The sequence below is a fragment of the Neofelis nebulosa genome, chromosome 8, assembly GCF_028018385.1.
Source record: "Neofelis nebulosa isolate mNeoNeb1 chromosome 8, mNeoNeb1.pri, whole genome shotgun sequence".
Classification (NCBI taxonomy): Eukaryota; Metazoa; Chordata; class Mammalia; order Carnivora; family Felidae; genus Neofelis; species Neofelis nebulosa.
Genome location: NC_080789.1, coordinates 17,025,248 through 17,052,942, shown reverse-complemented (window position 1 = coordinate 17,052,942; position 27,695 = coordinate 17,025,248). Strand labels below are relative to the sequence as shown.

At 43.7% G+C, this 27,695-nt stretch overlaps 1 protein-coding gene across 1 annotated transcript in view; it reads left to right on the top strand.

Annotated features, from left to right (window-relative positions):
* Positions 1-2,091: 2,091 nt before the first annotated feature.
* Positions 2,092-27,695, top strand: part of C8H12orf75 (chromosome 8 C12orf75 homolog) — a 38,818-nt gene continuing 13,214 nt past the window's right edge. Inside the window, exon 1 of the mRNA XM_058741543.1 lies at positions 2,092-2,709. Within this exon, the coding sequence (XP_058597526.1) occupies positions 2,096-2,709 (614 nt within the window). The 5' untranslated portion in view covers positions 2,092-2,095. The remainder of the gene's footprint in view (positions 2,710-27,695) is intronic.

The window sequence follows — 27,695 nt, the reverse complement described above, 5'->3', positions numbered from 1 at the left end:
CATCATACCCAGTGTGATCTGGCTTACCTCCCCAACTACCCCTCTCTATCTCTGCTCTAGACCTGTCATGCTGGCCTTTTGTTCTATTTGTGAACCATATTCAGCATGTTCCTGCCTCAGGACTCTTGCACTGGCCATTTCCTCTGCCTGGGATGCTCTTTCCTTGGTCTTTACAGGTTTGATTTCTTCTCTTCAATCACACCTCAGCTAAAATACCCCTTCTTTGGAGAGGTCTTCCTTGATGATCCTACCTAAAATAGTACCTCTCCTTCTACCCCTAGTCACCTATTTCAGTGCCCTGCTTTATTTTGTTTCCATCACACTTATAGTATCTAAAATTTTCTTTTGTTTGATTCTAATCTGTCTCCTCCCACTGGCTTTTTCTTCTGTGCCTTGTTCACTATTTCATCTCAAGCATTTAGAAAAGTGGTTAGCACAAAGGAAATACTCAATGGTGTTTGTTGAAAGAATGAATAGATAACACACTCTGTAACCTTATAAGGCAGAGTACATATCACTCACAAGCGTCAATGTCCTCCAACCTGAGACCACCAGGAACATGCTGGTAGCTGAGCAAGTTGGGTTTACTGCTATTGCAGTGAAAGAGAAGCCACACCATAGGCAACCATCTCACTAACAGAATGTTAGGAAAGAATCCCTGGGACTTGGGTTCAAGTTAAATGATTATGGTTGGGATTTGAGAAAGCAGGACTTTTTGGGGCACCCGGGTGGCTCAGTCGGTTGAGCATCTGACTCTTGATCTCAGCTCAGGTCATGATTTCACGGTTCTTGGGATCGAGCCCTCCTTTGGGCGCTGGTCTCACTTCCTCAGAGTTATAGAGTGTCCTGGTCTGATATTGGTGTTCTGTGTAACTGTGCTTAACAGAAGAACACAGAGGCCTGGCGGTGTCAGGCCACTTACTAGATGTCAGGATCTGTTTCTCTCTTTCTTGCAAGTGTCCTAGGGCTGGAGTCCAGTGTCAGCACAGAAATAAACAAGACTGTTTCCTTTGGCTGTTTGATAGTCCTCCCCTCCTCCTCTGCCCACCAATTTTGGGTTTGTATGGGGGTAGCCACTGAACAAAGATGGCGGAGGCCAAGGTAGAGAAACGGTGCTTCTAGAAGTCAGACAACTCAGAAACACCTTTATTTGCCGAAGAATTAGTTACCACCTCAGAAGGTGCCCAAATCTATTTAATTTTCAAATGAGGGAGGGTGTATCCTGAATGGGATTACCCCATGTTTACCATTGCCTCAAAGGTCATGTTAATAGTCCACCAGGGTCTTGGTTCTAGTTCAAGGTTTTCTCTAAATACAACTGTATTGTTTTAGAAAAGTGTTTTAACCAGGATCCCAGCATCCTCTGGGCTCCCGTAGCACCCTCTATTCCTTTGCTAACATCCCTGCTTATATTGTAATTAATCTGTTTATAATCTGTCTGCCTGGTTAGACTGTCTCCTACATGTTTGTATCACTGGAACTTAATTTTAACTAAGGACTTGGCACAGGCTACGTTCTCTATAAATATTAAATGGATTTAAAATGGAGATTTAATTCCTGGCCTGAATTCATCTCACAAAACATTTATTGTGTCTGTACTACGAGCCAGGAGGACACTATGATAAAACTGATAGTCCTTACCTTCAGGGAATTAGTATTCGATTCTAATAGACTTAAGAACAAGAAGAGCTGGCCTTTATTTAGGATCGGGCACCGGGTTACGTGCCTGAGTGATTACTGCCATCTTAGAACAGCTGATACACTAATGGGTTAAGTAACTTTGATGAGGCCACACAATTATTAAGGGGGCAGAGCAGAGGTTGTAAATCAGACAGTCTGACTCCTGTCACACTTGCCCAAATGTTAGGCTGAAAGGTGCCAAGTAAATTCAATTCTGTTATTGAATGAGTGGAGGTCCTTTAGGCTATCAACATTGCAATTAAAGTGGAGTAGGTTAGTAGCACCAAGCTAGGGAAGACTTTATGCTCTTTACCAAAGAGCTGCATTAGCTCTCTGTTTCAGCAGAAATGGATTTCGGTGTTGGCTTCAGATCTGAGGATCATTCAGTCAGTAACATTTATTGGGCGCCCACTGTATGCAAATAGCTGTTTCTGCCACTTCCTTTCCTACCCACATCCTGAAGCAGGGAGGGGAAGTGGGGAAGAAAAGGCAAAGAGGGCGTGGAGGTCGGCAGGTGGGCATCTCCGGTCGCCTCCAGCCTCACCCTACTGCCGGCGCCGGCCACGCCCCCAGCCTCGCCCTAGCCCCCCAAACCCACTTTAAACTCCCGCCCCCTCTTAACGACGACCAATGCCCGGCCGGGGAGCCCGAAGGAGACCGAGGATTGGCCGGCGCGGCGGTTGCCGAGGTGACGGGTGGGTCCGGCGGGGACCCCGACCGCGGCGGGGGCGAGGGGTTCGGGGCGGCTTCCGCCCCCGGGCCGCGCCGCCTCCTCTCGCGCGCCCCCTCCCCCCGCGTCCCAGCCCGCGCCGCTCGGTTGCGGGAGGGGGCGACCCGGCTCTGCCCCCCTCCCCGCGGCCCGGCGCGCCCCGCGCGCCCCCCGCCGGCCTCCGGCTCGGGGCGCACCGCCCTCCGCCTCCGTCTCCGCCCCCAGGACCCGCGGCCGCCCGCTCCCGAGCGCGGCTTCCCCGGCCAGCGGCGCGATGGGCTGCGGGAACTCCACCGCCACGAGCGCGGGCGCCGGCCGAGGTGAGCGGGGGCGCGGGCCGGGGACTCGGGGGCGGCGGGGAGGTCTGCGGGGCGGGCCGCCCGTGCGGGAGAGGCCGGGGTAGGGGTGGGGGGAGAGGCGGCGGGGCGGGGACCCCGCGAGGCAGGGCGCGCAGCCCCCCTCTCTCCCCGTTCCCCATTTTCGGGCCGGGGGGCGCAGGCCGCCCGCTCTCGGAGGGACCCAAGGCAGGGCATTTCCCCACCCCGCGCGGGGGCGGTCTCGGCGGGACGCGGAGAGCCTGCGGGGCGGTCCTGCGGAGGGTGCGCGGGGAGGACGCGCGGCGGGGCTCCCCTGCAGCGGGTAGCCCGGCGCCCTCCGGGGGCAGAGGGCTCCTGCGCGCGGTCCGCAGCCGCTCCCTCCGCGCCCCGCCGCCTCGCGGTCCTCGCCCCCGGCCCCTCGGACCCCTGGCGCTGCGACAGGCAAGTGCGGCAGGGCAATTCAGGACTTTCTCGGTGGTGCTGGTGGCGGCGGGGTGCGAGTGGGTCGGGCAGAGCCGCAGACGGGGCTCCGAAAATTCATCCGAGTCTGTCCTGACGCCTAAACCCGGCCCGGCTGCCCGAAGGATTTCTCCGAGAGGCTGCAGTTTCAAGGATGCTTTAAGACAAAGTGTGACAAAGCTTTCATATTCGGAGTGATCGCTTCATGTAGTTTTCACTGGAAATTCTATTGAAACTTCTTTTACTCCGCTTCATTTTGTGGATTGGCAGGCGACAGCTCCCGAGATTTCCCCCCTGTCAGCTAGGCTTTCTTGTCGAGTGACTTATTCTAAAGCTCAACTCTTCTTCGCATTTAGCCCAGCTAGCGTCTCCCAGTTAAAGAGTCAGGATCTGTTTGGAGTAATGTCTGCTGGCCTGTTTTGGTAATTCTTCTGGTTAAAGAGCTTCCCGTCTCCTCCAGTTGAGATCAGTCAGATGCCACATCCTATCCCCACCGGCAGGTGCAAGCAGCATTCCGATGCGGCAGTGTTTCCTAGCACGCTGGTGTGGGCGCCCTGTCAATAACTTGGTGACCTTGGGCCTGTCACTTCCCTTAACCCAGACCTCCGTGGAAGATGGAGTTTAAAATTCGAGCCCTGTTTGTTTATTTATTTTAAAGTTTATGTTGGCGTTTTGCTTAGTGGGATCAGATGTGGAAAGCTGCCCTGTTAACTGGCCAAGTTTGTTTTCTCCTGTTTGTGGGTAATCTCACATGGAATATTCCGTTTTCGGAGAAGGCGCTAAAATATGTGGGCTTCTAGTCTCAGAGCTGTGAATTAACCCAGGTGAGGGATTCACTGAAAAGTTGATCTGTTACAGGTGATCTTTATCATCTTGAATTAAATTCTTGTTCTTGGGATATGCAGAGAGCCACCAGGGACCAAATCTTTTCCATCCATGTAACAGTGAGACGGGTTAGTAAGCACCTTGTGCTAACGAGGACAAACAGGATTCTAACCTGAGAGTGGCCAGAATGCTCTGGTTGGAAACCTGGAACAGTGTCAAGGCCACATCCTGCACCATGCGTTGTGCCTCTCAATCTGACGTGCACCGGGACCCCATGCAGGCCACTGCAAGGTTAAGAACAGGGCATCTGGGTGGCCCTGTTGGTTGAGCGTCCGACTCCTGATTTCGGCTCGGGTCATGATCTCACGGTTCTGGAGTGTGAGCCCCGCTTCTATCAGTGAAGAGCCTGCTTGGGATTCTCTCTGTCTTCCTCTCTCTCTGCCCTCCTCTCTCTCTCTCTCTCTCTCTCTCTCTCTCTCTCTGCCCCTCCCCCACTGGAGCATGCGCTTTCTCTTTCTCAAAATAAGTAAGTAAACTTAAAAACTGAATAAAAATTGGGGGCGCCTGGGTGGCTCAGTCGGTTGAGCGCCGACTTCGGCTCAGGTCACGATCTCGCGGTCCGTGAGTTCGAGCCCCGCGTCGGGCCCCTGTGCTGACAGCTCAGAGCCCGGAGCCTGTTTCGGATTCTGTGTCTCCCTCTCTCTGACCCTCCCCCATTCATGCTCTGTCTCTCTCTGTCTCAAAAATAAATAAACGTTAAAAAAAAAAAACTAAATAAAAATTAAAAGAATGTCAACAATTATCCACATTAAAAAAAATCATAGGAAGGATTTCTAACATTTTCTTTAAAGTGGAGCTATACGGTTGGTTAGTTCATTTGCGTTTTTATTTATTAATGAACTGCTTGTCAGATTTGGGGCCAGGAGGGAGGAATACTGTTGCTACATCAGAACAACGATAAGGTAATTTGGAAATGGTAATGTAAGAAAATGGGAAAACATGATTCTTTTTACAGATATTTGGTTGACCTTTTCTTTTTTTTCCCTAGGTGCACATCCCTTATTACATAAAAGGAGGTATAGTTCTATTGAACAGTACATGCAAAGTGCATGTCTTCTGGTTGGGTAGCCTCTCTTTTGTTTATGAAGAAGAGTTCACATAAGAGCATGCTGTTCTCTCCTCTGGCTTGCTCTTTGCTAAAAATTACTTTTCGTTCAGGGAAGAACAAGATAGCGAGTGCAGACTGTAAAACATGACAGAAGACATGATGAGTAAGGACTTACTGCATCACTTCTTTGATGGATCTGCCCCGTCTTTCACAAGGTCCTCCCCCAAACATTTCCTTGCTAGAGTCCAGCTGGCCAGCTTTGGCATTTGGTCATTGTTATTTTGAAATTTTCTGTCAGCTGGTGGCAGGACTTGAGTTTCAGAAAGGAAATGCATCAGGATGAACTATGTAAGGTTAAGAAAAATAAAACCACAGTGCAACGGTATTCAGATATCTTTCAGTTGTGAACTTTGACATCAGCATCCAAAACGCTATTGGCCAAGTTGCAAAGTTGTGGTCCTGAACCCAAGTGGCGTGAAATGCATTAAGTAGATGTTGTCCCTGCCCTCTAGGTACTTACCATGCACAACTTCTGAAATATCCCGGGGTCATACAGGTCAATAGCTATCCTTGAGCTTTTCAGCAAGCAATCCATCCACCCATCCATCCATATATACATAATATAAAAGTACAGAGAGGTGAGAAGGGTGCTGAACTTGGAGACTGGGGGCTAGGGCTCAAGCTTGACTTTGGTTCTGGGCTGGTTGCGTTGCTATGGGTATTTCATTTCACTTTTCTGAGTTACAGTGAAAGCACTATGTAAGCTGTAATTTATTATAGAGTAGTGGAATATTACCATGTTGAAGGTAAAATGGCTTTCCCTGAGCATTTTTCTGCAATGATGTGGCAAATCTACTTCCAAAGCGTACATTAACACCTAATAATAATACCCTTAAACCTAAAATCTTTATTATAAGCCCTGTTTTACTCTCTAAGTAATTCAGGTAAAACACGATAATTGTTTCTCCTCTCCCTGATCTATCTGAACAACTGCCTTTCTTGGCTTTTGCCTGGAGAAATTGGTTAATGTGACAAATTGATACTTAGTAGTGTACTTGTGTAAATTTGATTCCATATGTCCAGTGTATGGAGAAACTGATATGCAGTAAAATGATCAAACAGCCATAAGGAATCAGCCCCTAGATCACTCAGGCCCTACTTAATTTCTCCTAAGGAGATTTCTAACCATAAACTTCTGCACAGTCCACCTGTACATGCAGAGCACTGGACTTTACTAGGAGCTTTAAGGCAAAGGCTGAGCAACCAGCAAAGGGTGATTGAATGAAATCAAACTTTCACGCCCTTGAGAAGTTGATAGTCTAGGTAGGAAGATGAACCATTTGAGAACATTTGCAAAGCAAAGTATGATAGAATGCACGCTGAACATCCAAGTGCCCAGGAGACGTTGAATAATACAGTTTAATCAGAGGAGGCTTCAGGGAGGAGTTGTGCTGCTGGTCCAAATGGGGTCATGAGAACCATTGCGATTGCAGAAGAGCTCTCTTCACCATAATGTTCTAGTAAGATCACTGTCTCAATGTGGGAGTTTGATTTTCCCCAACCTAGAACTGTGTTAGGTTTCTTGCGTAGTCTAGAGTCTAGACCGTAAATGCTAGAGCAACATTTGGATTAAATAATCCATTTTAAAAGTGCTGCATTTACTGTAAAGCAGGGAGGTCTGATTGTTTCTCTTTGCTCCCCACCCCCACCTCTCTCTCTCAGCAATCAGATTCTCTGTCCCCTTGTTTTTCTTTGAGCATATATATATTTTTAAACTTAAGTGGAGAAAAGAGTAGCCCTGCATTTAGGCTAATGATCTAAACAGGTCAGCCATTCCCTTTTATATAATCATACATATAGATGGCTAAGCGAGTCTGTAATGTAAGCCAGACCGTCTCTTTTTAGGTAAACCAGAAAATCCTTAAAACGTCTGGATGGTTCCAAATATCTACAATAGCCTACTTCAGTGCAGGCTAAGGCTGTGGAAATTCTTTGCAGCAGAGGACTTATTTCAGATGTATTCTGCTCATGGTAGTTGATTGAAATTTTTAGTTGTAGTTTTTCTACCAGATATATGTAACTGGTAAGTGTCTGATCATAACTTCGTGGCAGCTTAGTATCAGAAAGTTTCTGTAATGGTTCTTCTGCTCTTTATATAACATTAGTCTGAAGAGGAGGAGTTTAATAATTATTTACTCTATTTTTATCAGTGTACGCAGGGGGTTAATACAATCCTTTTGAGTCCAGTTATTTAGATTAGTTTTTCCCTCATCCTCAATTCGCCAGATAATTGCATTCTCTTCTTTTGATGTAGCTGTGTGGTCCAGCTTTAGTGTACATGTATCAATGGTTCGGTAGTCCTGAAACGTTGCCACTGTGCTTAGCGTTAGTGCAGGCTGTATGGGGGAATAACAGAAAATTTTGTTGATAGCACCCAGGAAGTCACTTATGTCATAAGTGGCGTTTTCTTTTCATGTTTATTTATGGGAGACAGAGTGCAAGCAGGGGAGGGGCAGAGAGAGACGGAGGCACAGAATCTGAAGCAGGCTCCAGGCTCTGAGCTGTCAGCACAGAGCCTGACGCGGGGCTTGAGCCCACAAGCCGTGAGATCATGACCTGAGCTGAAGTCGGACGCTTAACCGAGTGAGCCACCCAGGCGCCGCGGGCCTGGCTGGCTTTAGTAGTTCACGTTGGTTATAGGGTGTTGGGAAGGAAGGAAGAGTGGGAAGGAAGGCAGGAAAGCCTCAGAGTTGAGGGGGGCCTCTGGTGCCACAGGGCCCCAGTTCAAATCCTACTTTTGTCATTTATCAGCTGTGTGACCTTGGGCAACTCACTTAAACTGTACCTTAGTTTTCTCAACTATAAAATGAGGGAGTAATAATAGAACTTACTCAGGGTAAAATGAGTTAATGTAAGCAAAGTACTTAGAACAGCGTCTCGTATATTGTAAGCACTCCCTGTGCTGTTTATTATTAATATAGGGAAAGACTTTGGTAACTGGTGTAGAAGGAAAGAGTGGGCATACAGCAGGGGCATACTTTAAAGCTGCTGCCTGGAGTCAGGGGAGTGAGAAGGGCCTGGAGTGTTGGAGGCATTGATGTCAGAGACCCTTGGGACAGCCAGGCTGAGGATGGGCTGCATGGGACGGAGAAATAAAAATGAACCCAAAGAAATGCCTGGGTCACTGGAAGATTCTGTCGCCTCTAAAGGGAAGGTAGGAAGGTGCGGATGATTGGTATTCTCCTGCAGGTTGCAGTGAGAAGTGATGGTGAATGAGGAGAGATGTAGAAGTACTTCTGTCCAGGCATTTAACCATTCATGTGACAATCTGGACAGCATCAGGACGTTCCCGCGTCCTGGCTCCCTGGAACTGACGTTGCTGTTGCGTGCAGGGTTTGTAAAGGTGACCTCAGCGAGTTACTCAGTTCTGCCATAGGCCACTTAGCGCTCGATATAGACATGGTTAAATTATATAGGAGCGAGATGCCAATCCCTTACCTTATGTCTGTACTTATGTGGCAGCCTTTATTTATTAATTTTTAGCTGCCTAACGTGGAGCTGCTCAACAAGGACAACCTGCAAACAGAGAGGTTTTGTAAGAGCCTCCATATTCATGCACGTAATTTTATATTTCTAGGACACATTGACCTGGATTTTTTTCTCCCTTACTGAAGAGATGACTTACGAATCTAGTTCTTTTATTGGCTTCTTGAAAAAATAACATTGCTTTGGATGAACTATGAGCTGTTTTTCAACTTCTTTTGGCCAAACTGAGACTATGACATCGTTTTAGAACTATTATGGGTCAGAAGAGACATCACAAGCTGTCAAAATTAAAGAGAAGTTTGTTTAGTTTTTCTGTAGTTATGTTTATACAGTTCTCAGAGGGCCTTTTCTTTCCTTTTATAAAACAAATAAAGAGTAAGACATTCCTGCCTATTTTTTATTATTTCCCATAAGAACCATAGTCATTTGTGTTTCTGGTCATTTATGCTGAAAGAAGAGTGATTTGTAAATCTTTAGTGCTTTTTTAGAAATACTTCATGTACACAATTTTATTTTTTGGTGCGTGTGTTTAAATTATCACCACTCAGTTGGAAGAAGGAAGTATGATTTAATATGTAATTTAGCAATTTATTTACTTGTGAATATTTCGTCTGTAACATTTCTATACATAGAACATATATTTATAACATAAATTCTATACGGTGCAATAGAACGGTGATGAAAAAAGGCATTAATAGGCTAGTTTGTCCTGGTGTCTGGGTTAGTCGGTTAAGCATCCGACTCTTGATCTCAGCTCAGGTCGTGATCTCCCAGTTCGTGAGATCCAGCTCCTGGATCGTGTGGGGCTCTGCGCTGACAGCATGGAGCCTGCTTGGGATTCTCTCTCTCTCTCTCTCTCTCTCTCTCTCTCTCTCTCTCTCTCTGCCCTTCCTCCGCTCACACTATCTCTCTCTCTCTCAAAATAGATGCACATGAAAGAAAGAAAGAAAGTAGAACCTTTCTCTAAAAATTAATTAATTAATTAAATAGGCCAGTTTTTGAAATGTAAAAATGTATGTAGCCTTTCTTTAAAAAAGATAGATCTTTTCTTTATATTAGCATTTGGCACATGGGAGGAAGCTTGTGACAATAACTGTATGAATCTGAACAATGTTGAGAACGTACCCGACTGTACAGCTCACTCTTCACTTGTAAGGCTGTTTAGATTACGAAGGAACGTCTGTCTATAGGAACCAAGGTGTGACGTCCGTCTCCCTAAAACTGCTGAACCCGTGTTGTGTCTTGTAGCTGGCTTGCTTTATCATTCATGAGGAGTAAGATTGTGTCTGTGTTTCTAGAATGTATGACTGTAACATTAAATTTAATCCCTCCCCCTGCAAACCTTAATTTTGCTATATATTTCTTTTCTTTTTAAAAATTTTTTTTTTTAACGTTTATTTTTGAGACAGAGAGAGACAGAGCATGAGCTGGGGAGGGGCAGAGAGAGAGGGAGACATAAAATCTGAAATAGGCTCCAGGCTCCAAGCTGTCAGCACAGAGCCCGACGCGGGGCTTGAACTCACGGACCGTGAGATCGTGACCTGAGCCGAAGTCGGACGCTTAACCGACCAAGCCACCCAGGCGCCCCTATATATTTCTTTTCAAAAGAGAATTTTGGGTTTTAGAGGGAAGGAGGAGGACAGGGGTGAGAGGTGTAGTGGGAGGAATGGTGGCCTCTAAAAAGATATGGCTGTATCCTAATCCCTGGAATGTGTGGATTATCTTACTTGGAAAAAGGGTCTTCGCAAATGTAATTACGGTAAGGATTGTGAGATGAGGAGATCATCCTAGATGGTCTGGGTGGGCCCTAAATCCAGTGATAAGTGTCCTTATAAAACAGACACAGTGATGTGGGGACGTGGGTGGAGTAGAGTGCACACACTATGAGGTCACAGACCAAAGAATGCCAAGGAATGCTCACTGCCACCAGATGCTAAGAGGAACATGGAAGTTTGGACCTGTTGATGTCTTAATTTTATGCATCTGGACTCCAGAACTCCAAGAGCAGAATTTCTGTTGTTTTCTGTGTCCATCACCACAGATTTAAGGGCAAGGTGCCGTAAGATGTTCTCAATTCTTTTTTTTTTTTTTTTTAAACTTTATTTATTGTGCATGCACGTGTGCAAGGGCACATTGGGGAGGGGCAGAGAGTCTCAAGCAGGCTCAGCGAAGAGCCTAATGCCAGGCTCGATCCTGTGAACTGTGGGATTGTGACCAGAGCCCAAATCAAGAGTCAGACGCTTAACTGACTGAGCCACCCAGGCACCCCCAAGATGTACTCACTTCTGACACCAGTTGCAAGTACTGGGTCCCCATTACTCCCACTTCTATCCAACTTGGCAGCAAATTTGGGTGTTCCCACAGCTCTTCTCCCCAGATTTGATAATTTGCTAGAATGGCTTAGAATCCAGGAAGGCACTTTAGTCACGGGTTTAAATTTACCAGTTTATTATAAAGGACACAAACAAACAGCCAGATGGAGAGGTACATAGAGTCATGTCTGGAAGGGTCCCGAGTATAGGAATCTCTGCCTCCATAGAGTTGGATTGTGCCACCCCCCTAGCACATGGATGTGGTTGCCAAGTCAGAAGCTCTCGGAACCTTGTTGTTTAGGGGTTTTTAGAGAGGGTTCATTACATAGGCCTGATCGATGGAATCATTGGCTATTGGTGATTAACTCAATCTCCAGCTCCTCTCCCCTCCCTGGGGAACAGGGATGAGACCAAAAGTTCCAAGCTTCTAGCAAGGCTTGGCTTTCTTGGCGACCAGTCCCCATCTCGAAGCTATCTTGGGTCCTGCCAAGAGTCCCTTCATTAGTATGAAAGAGGCTCCTGTTACCCTTATCACTCAGGAAATTCCAAAGGTGTTAGAAGTTTTGTGCTAGGAACAAGGGACAAAGCCCAAATATTTTTCTATGACCCCACAATATCAGATTAAATTTTTAAAGTGTTTGAATAAATTGGGTTTGCTATGCATTTTCAAGTGACTGAGGCTTTTGAACTTTGAGACTCATGAATAAGATATTAGTCTTTTGAAGTGTGTAAAGTAAAAGGTATACACAGTCTTGGTGAAGTGAAGTGATGTTTGAAACAACCAACAATGTTTAATTGTTTCCTACTTTTTTGTCTGTAGGGAAGTGTTCTTCCCTATAGACCCAAACCATTTATAATAACTTTTTGTCACTGAAATTGCATATAGTACTTGTCTGAGAGCAAATCTTAGACCCTTTCTCTTTTTTAGGAAGGTACTTAAAATTATCATCCTTTATACAGTTTTGGAAAACAGTCATCAGATCTCTAGTGTATATATTTTGTGATGATTTCATGCCACAAGAAGCATTGTTACCTTTCCTCCATCTCTGTTTCTTCTGAGGCCATTATATTAATGTGTCAAGGCTATGTTTAAACGGTAAAGAGTCATTTTGGCAGGAAATGAGGTGGTGCTAACAGGAATCAATGTTGTATCCCAGGGGCCAGGAAAGAATTAGATACCATTATAAATATTTGTTTAGCAAATGATAAATCACATGGACCATAAACACAATTTAAAGCAAATGGGATTTTGCCACTATCTGAATTGTTCTAGATAATTTTTTTTTTTTTTTTTTTTTTTTTTTGTGGCATAAATTCTCTAGAGATCTCCCTCTGGTTAATTAAAATCAATATATAGGTGAATTGTGATTACAGTGTTGTGGTGAGGGTAATGATTTTTCTTCAATTTAGTTTTACAGTTTTATACTTTTGCAGAACAAAGACATTTTACATTTAAAAAAAAATTTTTTTTTTTAACATTTATTTTATTTTTGAGACAGAGAGAGACAGAGCATGAATGGGGGAGGGTCAGAGAGAGGGAGACACAGAATCTGAAACAGGCTCCAGGCTCTGGGCTGTCAGCACAGAGCCCAACGCGGGGCTTGAACTCGCGGACCGCGAGATCATGACCTGAGCCGAAGTCGGCCGCTTAACCGACTGAGCCACCCAGGCGCCCCGAAGATATTTTACATTTTATGTACCTGCATATTCTGATAGTTTTGCCAAGGTTTGCAACAATAACACATTTTTTATTTTTTTTTTACTCTGAGAACTTGTGTGTTGGGAGTCATGTTATACCTGTTCTGGTTCTATAAAATCATTACTACCATGTTCCCTTGCTTCTAAGATGCACATTTTCCTCCCTTAAAACAAAAAATGGAGCATATATTATGATCACGTGAATACCTGTAGTGTTTCTGACTTCTTTGCCCACCCCGCCACTGCACGTATTAAACAGATGGTGCCCTTTAAATGAGGGACATTTGCAAACAGGAAAAATGGTGGGCTGACTTCCTTTGGGAAGGTAATACCAGGCACCTGCATGGGGCCTGCAGCCATCAGGTGAAGTGAATGGAAGGTTCCCTTCACCTTCCATTGGCTTCCAATGGCTGATTAAGTACTCGTTAGACAACATGTTGCTGTTTTGAAAGTAGTTACGCACACATTGTGCTTTGTCTTCTCAGCTGCTTTTAATCTGCCCAGTATTAGCAATTGAAGCAGTGATTTAGTGACCTTGGACGGAATGATCAGAGCAAGGACTTTGCGTGGGTCTCTGCCTTCCCATCCCACACTGTTCTTTCCCTACCACCCTGGGGCCATCCCCAAGATGGAGTGAGGTGGCTTCTGTCCCCTCTGCTCTCTGTGTGGATTTATCAGACGGCCCTTCATCTCTCTGCTGAGGACTCATGGTCCACACTATGATCTCTGCTCTCTTCTCTCTGGAGGACTTTGCAGAATCAAAGTTTCCCACCCCTCTGGCTCTCCTGACCACAATAAACCCTCAAAACATTCCGTGTGCTTTTCCATGAAAATGAAAATACGAAAATCAAGATATTATTTTCTCTCTAGACTTTCTTCCACATTCTTACACTCGTTTTGACTCTGAAATAAAACATTCATTTACACAGGTTTTTGGTGGCACTAATCCTTTGCTTATTTTTTCTATCAAAACATCCAATGTTCTTAGGTTAAGATTTTTTTTTTAATTTTAGGAATTTATTTTGGTTTTATGACTTCAGATTCCAAACCAACTTTTATTTCTATAATTTTAATGATAGTTGTGACATAAAATGTCACTCTTCTCTAAAGAAAGGAATGAAGTTTGTTACAAAGTTAGGGTTTGGTCAGAACCTTAAAAGAATTTGTTTGAGACACAGTCTTGATTATCTTTATGCTCTGCTTTGAATGTGTAGGATTACAGATCTTAAATTAGTATCACCGGGGTACAGTTTGTGCAGTTTTGGCAATAACTTTTCCTGCAGGTTTATTGCTTACTTTGTAGCACATTTTTTGTTTTCAAATCTCTATGACTTGGGCAGAAATTATTTTAATTCCCATTTCATAGGTATGGAAATCGAGATATTAATTTCTAATGAAATTGACTGCTAATTAATAATAACACCTTAGCTATTTTTATGTAGCAGACTTTATTCTAGGTGTTGACATGCATCTTTAAAAAAAAAAATCTTGGGGTGCCTGGGTGATGCAGTCAGTTAAGTTGCCGACTTCGGCTCAGGTCATGATCTCCCAGTTTGTGAGTTCGAGCTCCGCGTCGGGCTCTGTGCTGACCGCTCAGAGCCTGGAGCCTGTTTCGGATTCTGTGTCTCCTTCTCTCTCTGCCCCTCCCCTGCTTGCACTCTGTCTCTCTGTCTCAATCTCAAAAATAAATAAACATTTAAAATATTAAAAAAAAATCTCCACAGTAGCATCAGATAATGAAAGATGAAACTGAAGCTGCAAAATAAAATATGGGCATTTATTTGGGGTCTTAGGGATTGCAATCTGGGAGACAGGAATTTGACCAAAGTTGAAAACATACTCTGAAAAGACAAAGGAGGTTAGAGTTTTTAGAGGAAAGAGAAGGTGTTCATAAATTGTTTTGAAGAAAAGGTGTTTGGTGCTGGCTTAAGTACAGTTAAAGCAATCCATGTGTGATCGGTTGCTAGTGTGAGAAAGCCCGTTTTGGTCCATTATAACATAAGTAGATGCCTTAGCTTTTAGCTGAGTTCAGCAAAAGGATTCTGAGAATTTGGAACAGAATATGTGCATGAGCTGGGCCTGCCTCCTCACTGTCCTCCCTGATCCATTTTTTTTTTTTTTAAAGTTTTAGTTCTTTATTTTGAGAGAGAGAGAGCGAGAGAGAGAGAATCCCGAGCAAGCTCCACACTGTCAGCTCAGAGCCCGACACGTGGCTCCATCTGATGAAAGTGAGATCACGACCTGAGCCCAAATCAAGAGTCAGATGCCCGCTCAGCTGACTGAGCCACCCAGGTGCCCCCCACCCTGTTCCATTTTAAATGGAACCATAGCTCTTAGCTGTGGTTATTCCATTTTATTCTCTGTTCTACATTAACTTTTGAGAAAGATACTCGTATTACCCTCATTTGACACAAGGGAGGGAAGTGAGGTTTTAAGAGATTAAAAAACACTACCTAGTATAGTTGGAACCAAGTTCTGTGTCGCTCAGATGAGGATCCTGGGAGGAGGCAGTGTGTAGATGGGGCTGGCCATGTTGGGGAGAGAATCTGTGCTGAATGACAGGAATGGGGTCTAGAAGAGAGGGGTTGTTTTTGGCATGTGGGTGGGAAGCCAAGATGGGACAGGGTTCAGTAGCAAATAGGAGCAGAGTTAGATATGCATGTAACACCCTTGGGAGCTAGGCTGGTGTCCTTAAGACTCGTAGTTTACTGAGGATGTCCCTCCAATTTGTCTTGTGCTTTACTTTGTGACTAGTGCATGGTGTGACTTAAAGCAAGGTCATGTGGACACCAGCTTAGAACATGTGTGACTTAGAAATGAAAATATTTCTCAAATCTGTCAGCTTATCTGGAAAATGAAGGGATCGGATTAGGTGATCTGTAAAATCCTGTCTAGAACTGACACCTTAGAGTTTATAGAATTGTTAAAAGTGGGCAGAAGAAATTCAAATTTTAATATTTGAATATAATGATTTTCTTGCTCTCTTTTTTTCTTTTTGAAGTGATCTTTTTAAAACATATTTTCAACTTGTCTCTTCTAGAACATCATTTTGGATGGGTATCGGGATTAATATTTTTGTAGCAATTCTATCACAGTAATGCAAACCTTTTTTTCCCCCCTAGGCCCTGCGGGAGCAGCTAAAGATGTGTAAGTAGTTAATATTATGATTTTCTAAACTCTTTTTGAGGAAGACACTGTTTTTCATGATCATGGCCTTTCAATATATGTAGGTATGCCTGAAAAGACATGAGAATACTGGCTGTACTGTGTAAAAATCAAGAGTTTCATCTGGTGTATAACTAAAGTGGTATTTGAAGAATCATACTGTGTTATTAATTATTCCGTTTTAGCCTTTCAGTTACCCTAGCAATGTAACTCAGAACTTTCAGGAAGGGAAACATTTAATTGTGCTTCCTTCCCAACTTATGCCAAAATTTCTTCTAATTGAAAGCAAGTGGTTATGGGAGAATTAATTTAGCACGTAGCTCCTATGACTATGCTGTAGAGTTAGCCAGTGGGGAGAGGCTGGAGCGAGCATTTATCAAATGCACACTGAATTTTAAAACTAAAATTGAAAATTTTCTTTAAGTTTATTCATTTTGAGAGAGAGAGAGAATGAGCGGGGAGAGGGGCAGAGAGAGAGAGGGAGAGAGAATCCCAAGCAGGCTCTGCACCATCAGCCCAGAGCCTGATGCGGGGCTCAAACTCACGAACTGTGAGATCATGACTTGAGCTGAAATCAAGAGCCAGATGCTTAACCGACTGAGCCACCGGGTGCCTCTGATAATTAGATATTGGAGTGAATGTATGTGACCATTCAACATAGTCAATATTGAGTTGATCCTTTATACCACAGGACATTGATAAAGGGGCATGTATCTCCCTGGGAGAGGTTTCTGGAGCTCAGGAACCCTTCCAGTGTTTCCATCATGCCCCTTCTCTCCGTCTTAATACCTCTCATCTAGGACAGAAGGGACATTGCTGTAGTGAGTATTTGTGGTTACTCCGTGGAGAGTGGGATGGACCCCACCCCCCCAGCCAATTTGGATGGTAATACTGATGGAACCACACACATACCAAGGAGGATAGGAAGATTTCTTCCTCTACACACATAATGGGGCTTTCTGGGGGAGAAGAGTAGGCACCCACCTGGCCCATCAGCTTGAGTGAAGGAAGAGGGTGGCGGTGAGTGGCTTTGGTTTTTATTGGGGTTGGGAGTGGGGCTGGTTGAGGGGCTCGTGTGCAGGGGGAGCGGCCTGCCTGATTTTGTTGTCCTCACTGGCACTAAGGAAGTAAAGTCCCTGCTTTCTCGGATCCACTCGCACTGGTGTGAGGCGAAATGGGGAGTGGTCAGACTTGAAAGCTGTCAGTGGTCAGACATCAAAAATAGAGTCAGACTTTTTTTTGTTTAATTATAGGGAAGATTCAGAGAAGATTCGAATGGGATTGTTTTTCAAGAGGTTTTTCAAGAGTTAAATATGTATCTTATGTGGGACTTCAGGTACCCAAGAAGGAGTCTACATTGCTTCAAACTCCTGATTGCAGCGTTTGAGTTTATTTCCACAACTTTTAGCAACAACAGCTTCCGCATCCTGACCTTATTCCTGTCATTGCTGTATCTTGGTCTCCCCTCAGCCCCTCCCTTCCGTTTCTATACATTGTTGCCAGATTCATTTCCTCAGGCACTCCCCTGCCCTTGTAGGACCTCCGCTCAAAAATTTGCAATTATTCTCCATTGCCTGCTGGATTGAGCCCAGAATCCTTTGGGAACAGGAAGGCCATTTATGTTTTAGCCTTTATTTGACACACTCTGCATGAGGTGGAAGGAATCACTGCAGTTGGGGTGAGCAAGGCCAAGGATGGGAAGTGAGCTAAGTCCTGCTCTGTGAGGCCTCTGTCAGGGGCCCCCTGACCTCCAGTGTTCTGCCTCTGATCCTTGTGTTTTGCTGTTCCCTCTGCCTGGAATGGCATTTTTCTCAATTCTGTTATAAAAAAATGCTATTTCTTCTTCAGGGCTTATGTCTTGTTTGTGGGAAGAATTTCTTGGATCTCTCAACTGGATAGAGTGTCTTTTTCTTCTCAAATGTTATAGCATTTTGGACCTTTCTAATGACACATCGAATTGGGCTTATATTGTAGCTATTTATCTTGTCCTCCTCGGGCAGTGAGGGAAGTGAAATGTCTTACCCATCTGGAACATCTCCCATAGTTATTAGTATTGTGTTTTGAAGGTGGTGTTCAATGAACAGTTGCCGAATGAATGCCGTCATTTCTGTTCCAGGAGAGAGATTGACAGCTTGACTTTTTCTTTCTTTAAGAGGCATGGAAATTTCTAATAAAATTTAGTGATGCTTTTGTCAACAGAATTAACTATTCTAGGCTATGAGATGGGTAATTTAATTACTTTTTGAAATCCTAACTTCTCCAGATCTAAAATTTCTGTGACTATGTATATACTTCATTGTATGTCCTAGAAAGATATAATTTTAGTTAATGATTGACTCTTTTAGAAATTAATGTAGCAAACTGGAAAAAGTTAACGACTATTATAATATTACTTTTTCTTGCACAAAAGGTATATTTAAAAGTGTTCTTTTGTTTTTTTCTAACTAGAAGGTAAATATTTATAAATCTTGACTATGAATGAACAAGGAGCTATGAAATAAAGACACTTAAAACTTTTTTTTTTTTTAAAGCATGGGGCTTGAACTCACGACCCTGAGATCAAGACCTGAACTGAGATTAAGAATCAGACACCTAACTGACTGAGCCACCCAGCAATTTAAACTTTTTAATATGAAGATTTAATTAAAAAAAATTTAATATTTATTTTTGAGAGAGAGAGAGAGAGAGAACGAACAGGAGAGGGACAGGGAGAGAGGGAGGGAGACACAGATTCTGAAGCAGGCTCCAGGCTCTGAGCTGTCAGCAAAGAGCCTGACACAGGGCTTGAATTTATGAACCGTGATATCATGACCTGAGCTGAAGTCGGCTGAGGCACCTAGGCGCCCCAAAGATTTAGTTTTTTTAGGTTTATTTATTTACTTTGAGATTGAGAACATGAGTAGGGGAGGGGCAGAGAGAGTGAGAGGGAGAGAGAGAATCCCAAGTAGGCTCCACAATGTCAGTGTAGAGCCTGATGTGGGGCTTGAACTCATGAACCATGAGTTCGTGACCTGAGCTGAAATCGAGAGCTGGATGCTTAATTGACTGAGCCACCCAGGCGACCCATGAAGATTTAATTTTTTAATCTAGAGAGACTGATCCCAAATCAAAAGAAGTGGCCAAAATTATATAATGGGTGCTGAGAGTACAGAACTTCATGTAGGGCAACCATCATATTAGTATGCAGAGAACATAAAAGTCTTTTGGGGGGATTATGGTTTAGTTTTAGAAGTGAGAAATACTATAATCACTCTCTTAGTATAACAAAAAAAACCCATTCTCTAGGGAAGGTTTGCCTTTTCTTTCCCATTTGCCTCTTTTCTGTAGACAAGAAGCCAGGATAGAGTAACAAATAAAATGATACTTCTGCCTTTTAGTAGGTTATTGTCTATTGGGGACCAAAATAGAGTGATAGGTGCTGATTATGAAAATAGTCAGAATTTAATGCTGGTCTGGGTCTTGAGGGATGAATAGGAGCTCGTGTGGAGAAGAGAAGAATGGCAGCCCAAGCAGAGGAGCATGACAAGAAGCACATGGGTGCAAGAGAGCCTCAGCCCGTCAGTTTGTTCTGGAGCCTGGAGGGCATGCTCAGCAGAGATGCAAGACGAGGCCGATGGCCTGAGCTGGCTTATGAAGGGCCTTTGGTTCCAGGCCAGTGATTGCATTTGATATTATATGCATTCAGGAGCCATTAGAATTTTAAGGTGGGGAATTCAAAGATTGTGTTTGAGCTTTTAGGGTGATAACTCCCAAGACAGGGCAGTTTGTGAGCTGGGGGAAGAGTGGACGCATGGGGAGTTAAGGGGGTGAGGGAGTTAAGAGGGAGGCAGACGGAGGGGCAGACTGCAAGCAGTAGCCTGGGAAAGAGAAGAGCTGCTCTGAGTTCAAAGTACTCTTGGAATAGGATTACGGTTTGTTGACTGACAGAATGGAGAAGGAAAGGAAGGGCAAATCTGAGGATCACGTTGTGGTTTCAAACTTGAGCCAAGGGAAGGGATGGCTAACAATCCAAATAGATGGGCTAAAGGGGGAAGGGAAGCCATTGGATGTGGCGTGGTGGCCACATGGGTCACCTGGGGGACTGTAGTTTCCACTGAGTGATGTGAGTAGTAATTGGGTCAAGGTGGAAGTGGGCGAGGAGCGGGGAAATGGTGTGTGGTCTTTTGTTGTAAAATGTTTGCCAGTAAGGGAGGGAAGGCTGGTGTTAGGTTACGAGAGGGTGATGAATGGAAGCGTTGAATTACTGTATTGTGCACCTGAAGCTAATATACACTGAATGTTAGCTAACTGGAATTTAAATAAAAACTTTAAAAAGGTAAAAAAAAAAAAAAAAAAAAAAAGAGGAAGCCTATTTTTAAAAAGTGTATTTCCATTAAAAAAATTTTTTTTAACTCACAGAGCATGAGCAGGGGAGGGGCAGAGAGAGAGAGAGAGAGAGGGAGACACAGAATCTGAAACAGGCTCCAGGCTCCGAGCTGTTAGCACAGAGCCCGATGGCGGCTCGAACTCACTAACTGCGAGATCATGAACTGAGCTGAAGTTGGATGTTTAACTGACTGAGCTACCCAGGCGCCCCAAAAGTGTATTTCTGTTATAAAAGGAATACCTAGAAAATTTGGAAAGTGCAGAAAAATATTTTTTTTAAAAAAGAAAATAATTAGCTATTATCCTACCACCAGAAACAGCCATCATGAACACTTTACACAATTTTCTTCAATTTCTTCATTTTTCTATTTCTGCTCGGTTGTGTGTGTGGATGATTTTGTCTATGGAAGTTTGTTTTGCTTTTTGTTTATTTTCTAAGTGCCCATGGACGGAAGGGTGGAAACCAGCGGAGTGAGATGTGCTGAGGGTGGTTTGGGGAGGGCGTCATCTCTGATAAGGGGGATCATCTGATGGAAGTGAATCCCAGAAGAGGCGGAAGGGCTAAACAACTTAAGAGAGAAAGTTAACCTTAGTAACTTGAGATGTGGAGGGAAGCCTGGGTGAGGATATACAGGCATACCCTCCTTTTATTGCATTTTTGCTTTACTGTGCTTTGCAGATACTGCATTTTTTACAAATTGAAGGTTTGGGTCATCCCCGAGTCAAGCAAATCTGTGGGAGCCTTTTTTTCTTTTTTGGCAACAGCATTTGCAATTTCGTGTCTGTGTCGCATTTGGTAATTCTCAATATTTCAGCCTTTTCAATGTCATATTTGTTATGGTGATCTGTGATCTGTGATTATGGCTAACAATAATGTACTTTTTGATTAAAGTCTGTACATTGTTTCTGTAGACATAATGTTATTGTACACTTAATAAACTACAATATAGTGCAAACATAACTTTTATATGCACTGGGAAACCAAAACATTCATTTGACCTGCTTTATTGTGATACTTGTTTTATGGCCGTGGTCTGGAACCTAGCCTACAATATCTCTGAAATATGCTTGTAGAGAAATGTAATCACCATAGCGTATCAGTGAGTGAGGCTTTCTTTTTCTCTCTCCCTCTGTCTCTTAAAAATTAAATCACAGTGCTGTAACATGCAAAACAAAATAGATGTGGATTCCATGTGATGCCAGTTGGCTGCTTTCACAAACCTGCAAAAATCAACCATGCTTTTTGCCTTATTTCAGTGAATTTTCTTAGCTATTTGGCACAAATAGGTTGTGTTGGGATATTTTTGGTTGGAAATGGCAGAAGCCCAGCTTAAACTGGCCTAAACAAACAAACAGGAAGGAATTTATTGGCATGTGTAATGGAAAAGCTCCAGGGGTTTGGCCCTAGTCACAGCTGGATCCAGGTGATCAAATGACAGGAAGAAACTCATCTCTGCTTTCCTGTTTTAGGCTCCATTCTTAGGAAGCTTTCCCAAGTAGTGATGGAGATGGCCAACTTTTTATCTTATCAGCTTAATAATTCCTGTGGAGGGGTGCCTGGGTGCCTCAGTCGGTTGAGCGTGTGACTATTGATCTCAGCTCAAGGCATGATCTCAGGGTCATGAGTTCAAGCCCTGTGTTGCGTTCTGTGCTGGATAGTGAGATACTTATAATAATAATAATAATAATAATAATAATAATAATAATTCCTGTGGAAAAAGAGCTTTTCTTTCCCAGCAGTATGATTAAAAATCCTAGGGCTAGGACTCTCCCTGCCAGTGCATGGGGTCATGTTCCTCTCTCAGAATCAACCAGTGAGCCAGGGGAATGTTGGCTTCTCATTGGCCAGGCCTGGGTCATGTGTCTACCACTGGAGCCAATCAGCATCATTAGCTCCACCTGACCATATATGGTCAAAGAGTGGGAGAGTGGTGGTCCTCACACTACAGACAAATTGGGATGCTGTTACCCAAATGGGGCAAACATACGCAAAGTACATTCTGCACTAGGTCAATTTCCATCTCTTTATTCACATTTTAAGCAATATTTATAAGAATATTACAAACATATTTTAGTAAGAAACAGTATTAAAGAAGATGACACTAATTTAATGTTTGCTACTGAAAATAAAAGATCATAGCCACTCAGCTTAAATGAGGTATTTCAAATACTTTTTTTGCTTAGAACTTGTATGGTGACCTCTCATGAGGATTCCGTTCTTGACGAAGCAATTTTATTGCTCTGGAAGGTAGCAGCTACAGAGGAGAATATCTCAGAATGAGTTAACAGAAAATACATTGAAGCGCTGCTTTTTAAATTAAAATGAGATTCTGACTCTTTCATCTCGAGTGTCCTTGGAATTCTTTATGAATTTCTCATGTCTAATGCACCTGTGTCAGCTGAACACTCTCTACTCCTAGTTACAAACCTGAGTGTATTGGTGAAGAAGCAGGAGGTTGAGGTGCATGGTGTGGAAGTGACAATGAAAAAGCATGCATTTTGGAGGCAGAGAGACCCGCATTTATTTATTTTTATTTTTTTATTTTTAACTTTATTTATTTTGAGAGAGAGAATCCCAACCAGGCTCTGCTCTCTCAGTGCAGAGCCTGAAGTAGGGCTTGATCCCACGAATGATGTGAGATCATGACCTTGGCCAAAATCAAGAGTTGGATGCTTAACTGACTGAGCTCCCCGGGTGGCGGTGTCCTCCGTAATCTTAGCCGTAAAATTGGGATGATGGTAAGTGTACAGGGCAACCACCTTCATCATTATCGTCATCATTGTTCTCAGTTCCTAGAGCTTATCTTTATTGAGGACTGTATGCCATACAGTGATTTCCAGCATCTATGTTATCCCATTCTGTACCCATGACGATCTGATGGAGACAGTAATGCTGCTTCATTTTACAAATGAGGATATGGGGCCCAGAGAGTTAAGTAACTGCTCAAGGGTTGTGATGGTTATTGGTACAGTATATTTAGTATCCCAGGATGATACTTGGCATTATGCTTTGCTGCTGCCTATACATGGGAGTTAGAAGTGTTTGATGCTTTAAGTGTCACTGAAAAGACTTGGCAGAGGCTCTGTCACAAACACTTGGCAGGAGAAGACCCAGCGCAGAGCTGCAGTTCAGAACCACTGCATGGTGGTTCCCGCTGTCTGCCTGTCGGTACACGGTTTGATTCTCCTTAGGTAGGGCAGTGCAGTAGGAACAGGAAGACAGAAAGCAGATGGGTGGGTTCATCCTGGGACACAGAGGTTGGTGTGACCAGCAAGAGTGGATGAAATGCTTGGCTGCAAGGCACATGCTGGAGAGGGGGAGCCTAAGGGGCTGATGAATGGGGAGAGTGGGCGGATGGCTGGACTGGAGGCTTCTTGGGGATGCAGGGAGAGGGGAAGATCAGAATAATGATTTTTTCCCCCCTCTAGGGAGTGAGATTGTCTACTGTAAAATGTCAGAGGTGAAGTAATTCCAGGAACTAAGCTCTTCAGAGCAGTCATGGAGGGAGTTATTAGAGTAGCAACAAAAGTCGTTGGAATAGGGGAAGTCAGCAAAATGTGAAGCAAAGGTCGATTGGGTGATTTTCATGGAATTTAAAATACTCCAAGATAATGATGGTTCAGAAGAAAACCTCTGGGTCAGGGCCAAAATCTTTAGTGTATTTGGAGCTGCCGTAGCAGGGTTCCAGTGTCCAGAGGAGAGTGTTTGAATGAAGGTGACATTGGCCCTATCGGAAAGAGCTCTGTGGGGAGGTTGGGAGCCTGCTGGCTTCATCTCCTGTTTGGAGACACTGGGAGATTTTGAGAAAAGTGATACCATCAGGGAAAAGCAAGTTTTCTTAAGATAAGGAGGTGGAGAGAACATTCCTGTCTTTAACAAATGATGCTTCTGCAGCCATTGCCAAAATAATCCCAAGCACTGTGTGTTTCTTAGAAGGAGAGCAGAAGGAGGGGAGGGGAATTGCAATTTGGCTCTCAATCCATTGCCCTTATACAAAGAATGAATGTTATTCATGTTTTCCAGTAATACATTCTGGAAGAAAGAACAGGACCAATATTGGCCAAGGGGGTCATACAAGAAGAGAGATTTAAAGATAACTCTTCAAAGAAGTTTTGAAATCTTGAAGAAATGAATGAGATTACATATATTCCAAAATATGTAATTAAGTGTTTGGTAGAATTGATTGGAATCACACTTAAAAAGCAGGAGTCATCAAAAGAACGTATTATAAAGAAACTTAAATGATTATACTTTATCCAGGGAGCTGTAGTGTCAGCGGGAAGTCAACATTGTCAATTAATAAACCTATTCCAAAATATTATCATGAATGGCAACTAAAAATAGATAATTAGAGCTACGCACATGGTCTCCAGAGGTTTCCATATTAAATCTTATTGTTTACAAATCAAAATAAGTTTGGCCTCTTTAGCAACACTGCAAATATGGAAAAAGAAGAGACCGCAGGCTGTTTTTTCTACTTGTTAGATTATCGCTAATAAGAAACTCTATATTTAGAACATTTTTCTTGATAAGCAAGTAAAAATATAAATCATTTCCTTGCCACACAACTGTGTTCGTTCTGGAAGGCTAGGGAAATGAGAACTTTGTGAATTTTAAGGCAAGCTGTGGCGAGGCTGAAACAGTAGATGATAATTGGAGCGGCTGGCTAGCTGGCTAATATTTATCATCTGTATTTGTTCTTGAAAGTGAACATCATGTATCCATGCCATGGTTCCATTTAGTTTATCTTCGGAACCATTTTTTTTTTTTTTTTTTTTCTAGGTCACTTGGGATAGCTATTCTACACAACCCAGAAACCAAGCAAATAATAGTGACGAAAATATTTTGACTACCAGGTATTACTGAGGATGAAAAAGTAGTGGTTTATATTTGACAGAGTGACTCTGAATAAGGTTTCTCTTAATTAAAGTGATAGTTATTGATCGGGTTGAAATCACAGCAGAATAAACTAAAAGATTGAAATGTTCTATGCAGATAGTTGGTTTTAAATAGGCGGCCGCAAATATGTTCATGCAAAAAAAGGACAGGCAGAAGGGAGCCAGCCTGCCCCAAACAGTGACCACAGACACGTAGCTGGTTTTGAGGCAGCTCATTTTCTGGAATCTTGACTTTAAAAAAGTCAGAGCTTATTTATGTTTAGGGGGAAATCCAGTCTCTCTGGTTTATTTAGGAAAGGTGCTCAAAGCTAGTATGAAGCAGACGGGGTGTGCCATTACCTAGAGAATGTGGATCCGTATAGACACTGAATCTGAGAAGGGTAGGAGGGACCCTGTGCTGGCTTTAGCAGGTTCACAGGAAGTAGGCTAGAAGTATATGATGGAAATGCTGAGATAGAAGAAAGCAGTTTTGAAACTGCGAGCTCAGTTGTGGTGGTTGCCGTTGGTCGGTTGGGGTTTTTTGTTTTTTTTTTTTCTTCTTCTTCTTTTTCTGCCATGCCTGTGGGAGGGTCATGGGCTGGGTCAGTTTTGGTGAGATAGAAATCAGTAACCAGTCTACTCGTCTGCGAGGGCGTGTCATTTTTAAACTAACGGAGGAGTTATCTTTTCAACAATCCCCAAGTTGGGCAAATGTGTTCACTTGTGGTCCACCCTCAGTAACCCTGGTCTTTGCAAACATGGTGGTTGATGCTGCAACCGAGAATCTGAGTCAGAGCCTGTGAGCCTGAGTCCCGAGGGGTGGGTTTACCCTCGACACATTCTTTGCCTGCGAACATTTATCTATTCTTTGATAAAGGAAGCTGAACTTTTTATTAACAGACGGAGACCCATTTTTAATTAAATGCCCAATGTATTTCTTAAACCTGGTCCAAAATTGTTATGTTCCATATGTTTGTAAGAAACGTTCTTGTGGTTTAAAAGGTTTTCCTCCTAAAATGGGGTGTGAGCTTGTGATTAAGAATGATTTCGTTATTACATTTCTTCAAATATGATGTCACTTTCCACACATTTTCAAATGCTGTCTATGATTAGAAATAAAGCATTGTCCTGATACTAGAGGAAGCCATTTAGCAGCAGGCTTTCAGTCATGCTCCCTCTGGAGGAAACAAGCAAATCCCGCAAGTGCACTCTGTATAGCAGTGGGTCACACGTAAGCAGAAAATGGAGTGTCTTCTTGTTAAAAGTAATGGAAGGCTGTTAGTACTACTTTGTTCCTTTGCTCTTTGCACAACGGAAGTAAGTCTTCCTTCTAAGGCCGTCCTAGGCATGACTGCAAAATGGACCATGTTTGTACCCGAACCCCTTCCTGCAGGTTCTGTTCCTTGAATCTCTCTCCTGTGCCTCTCCCTTCACTGACACTGAGTGGGGCACGCGTCCCTGCTAACAGAGGACTTGAAGTTGTAACTTTAGCCGTAAATTAAACTGCGTTTAAATCTTGGCCTTTCCAGACCCTTAAACGTATTCAAATACATGTTTGCTTACACCACTAAGTGAAAAAAGCCAGCCTATGTGCGTCTCTACACGTTTCCTTCCCTCCCTTTACTCTTGACTGAGTTGGGGAAACCAGGAATCAAGAGGGCCCTGACTTTCTTTTTTTTTTTTTAATTGTTTTAACATGTTTATTTATTTTTGACAGAGAGAGAGAGAGAGAGAGAGAGGGAGAGCGAGCGAGCATGAGTGGGGGAGGGGCAGAGAGAGAGGGAGACGCAGAATCCGAAACAGGCTCCAGGCTCTGAGCTGTCAGCCCAGAGCCCAAGGCGGGGCTTGAACTCACGGACCGGGAGATCATGACCTGAGCTGAAGTTGGACGCTCAACTGACTGAGCCACCCAGGTGTCCCGAGGGCCCTGACTTTCTTGCCTTGTGCATTAGGGCAAATGGCAGGGGTGGGGGGGTAGCGCCTGGGTGGCTCAGTTGGTTGAGTGTCTGACTCTTGATTTCAGCTCAGGTCATGATCTCCTGGTTGTGGGATTGAGCCCCATGTTGGGCTCCACGCTGAGCATGGAGCCTGGTTGACATTCTCTCTCCCTCTGTCTCTGCCCCTCTCCCCAAGCTCTCTAAATAAATAAATAAATACATAAATAAACAAACAAACATTAAAAAAAAGACAGTCTGCCTGCCTCTTCACACTTTTCCTTCCCCCTCTACTCTTTATTGAGTTGGGGAAACAAGAAATGAAGAGGGCCGTGACTTTCTTGCCGTGTTGTGTTAGGCCATTGAAACGGTGTCAGATGGAAGGGCTTTTTCTGTTACTGTTTTAGATTCAGTTCCACATTGAAGGACTACTTCATAGCTTTTCAGTTTCCAGTTCTAATAGAGACAGCTGTTTTAGCCTCTTCTGTTTCTTACTTCTCTGGTTAGAGCACTAGATTGGCCTACATTAGAATTGATGTGAAACAAAGCTGACTTTTCTTTCTCCATCTTTGCCAGACAGAAACTTCGGGTTTTCCTGGCAGTGCCTTTGGGAAAGGAGTAGCCTGGCTACGTGGGGAGGTGTGGAATAGGGTCCCCTCATCTGGGGAGGTGGTTTGGTTAGGTGCTGCTTGTCCTCAA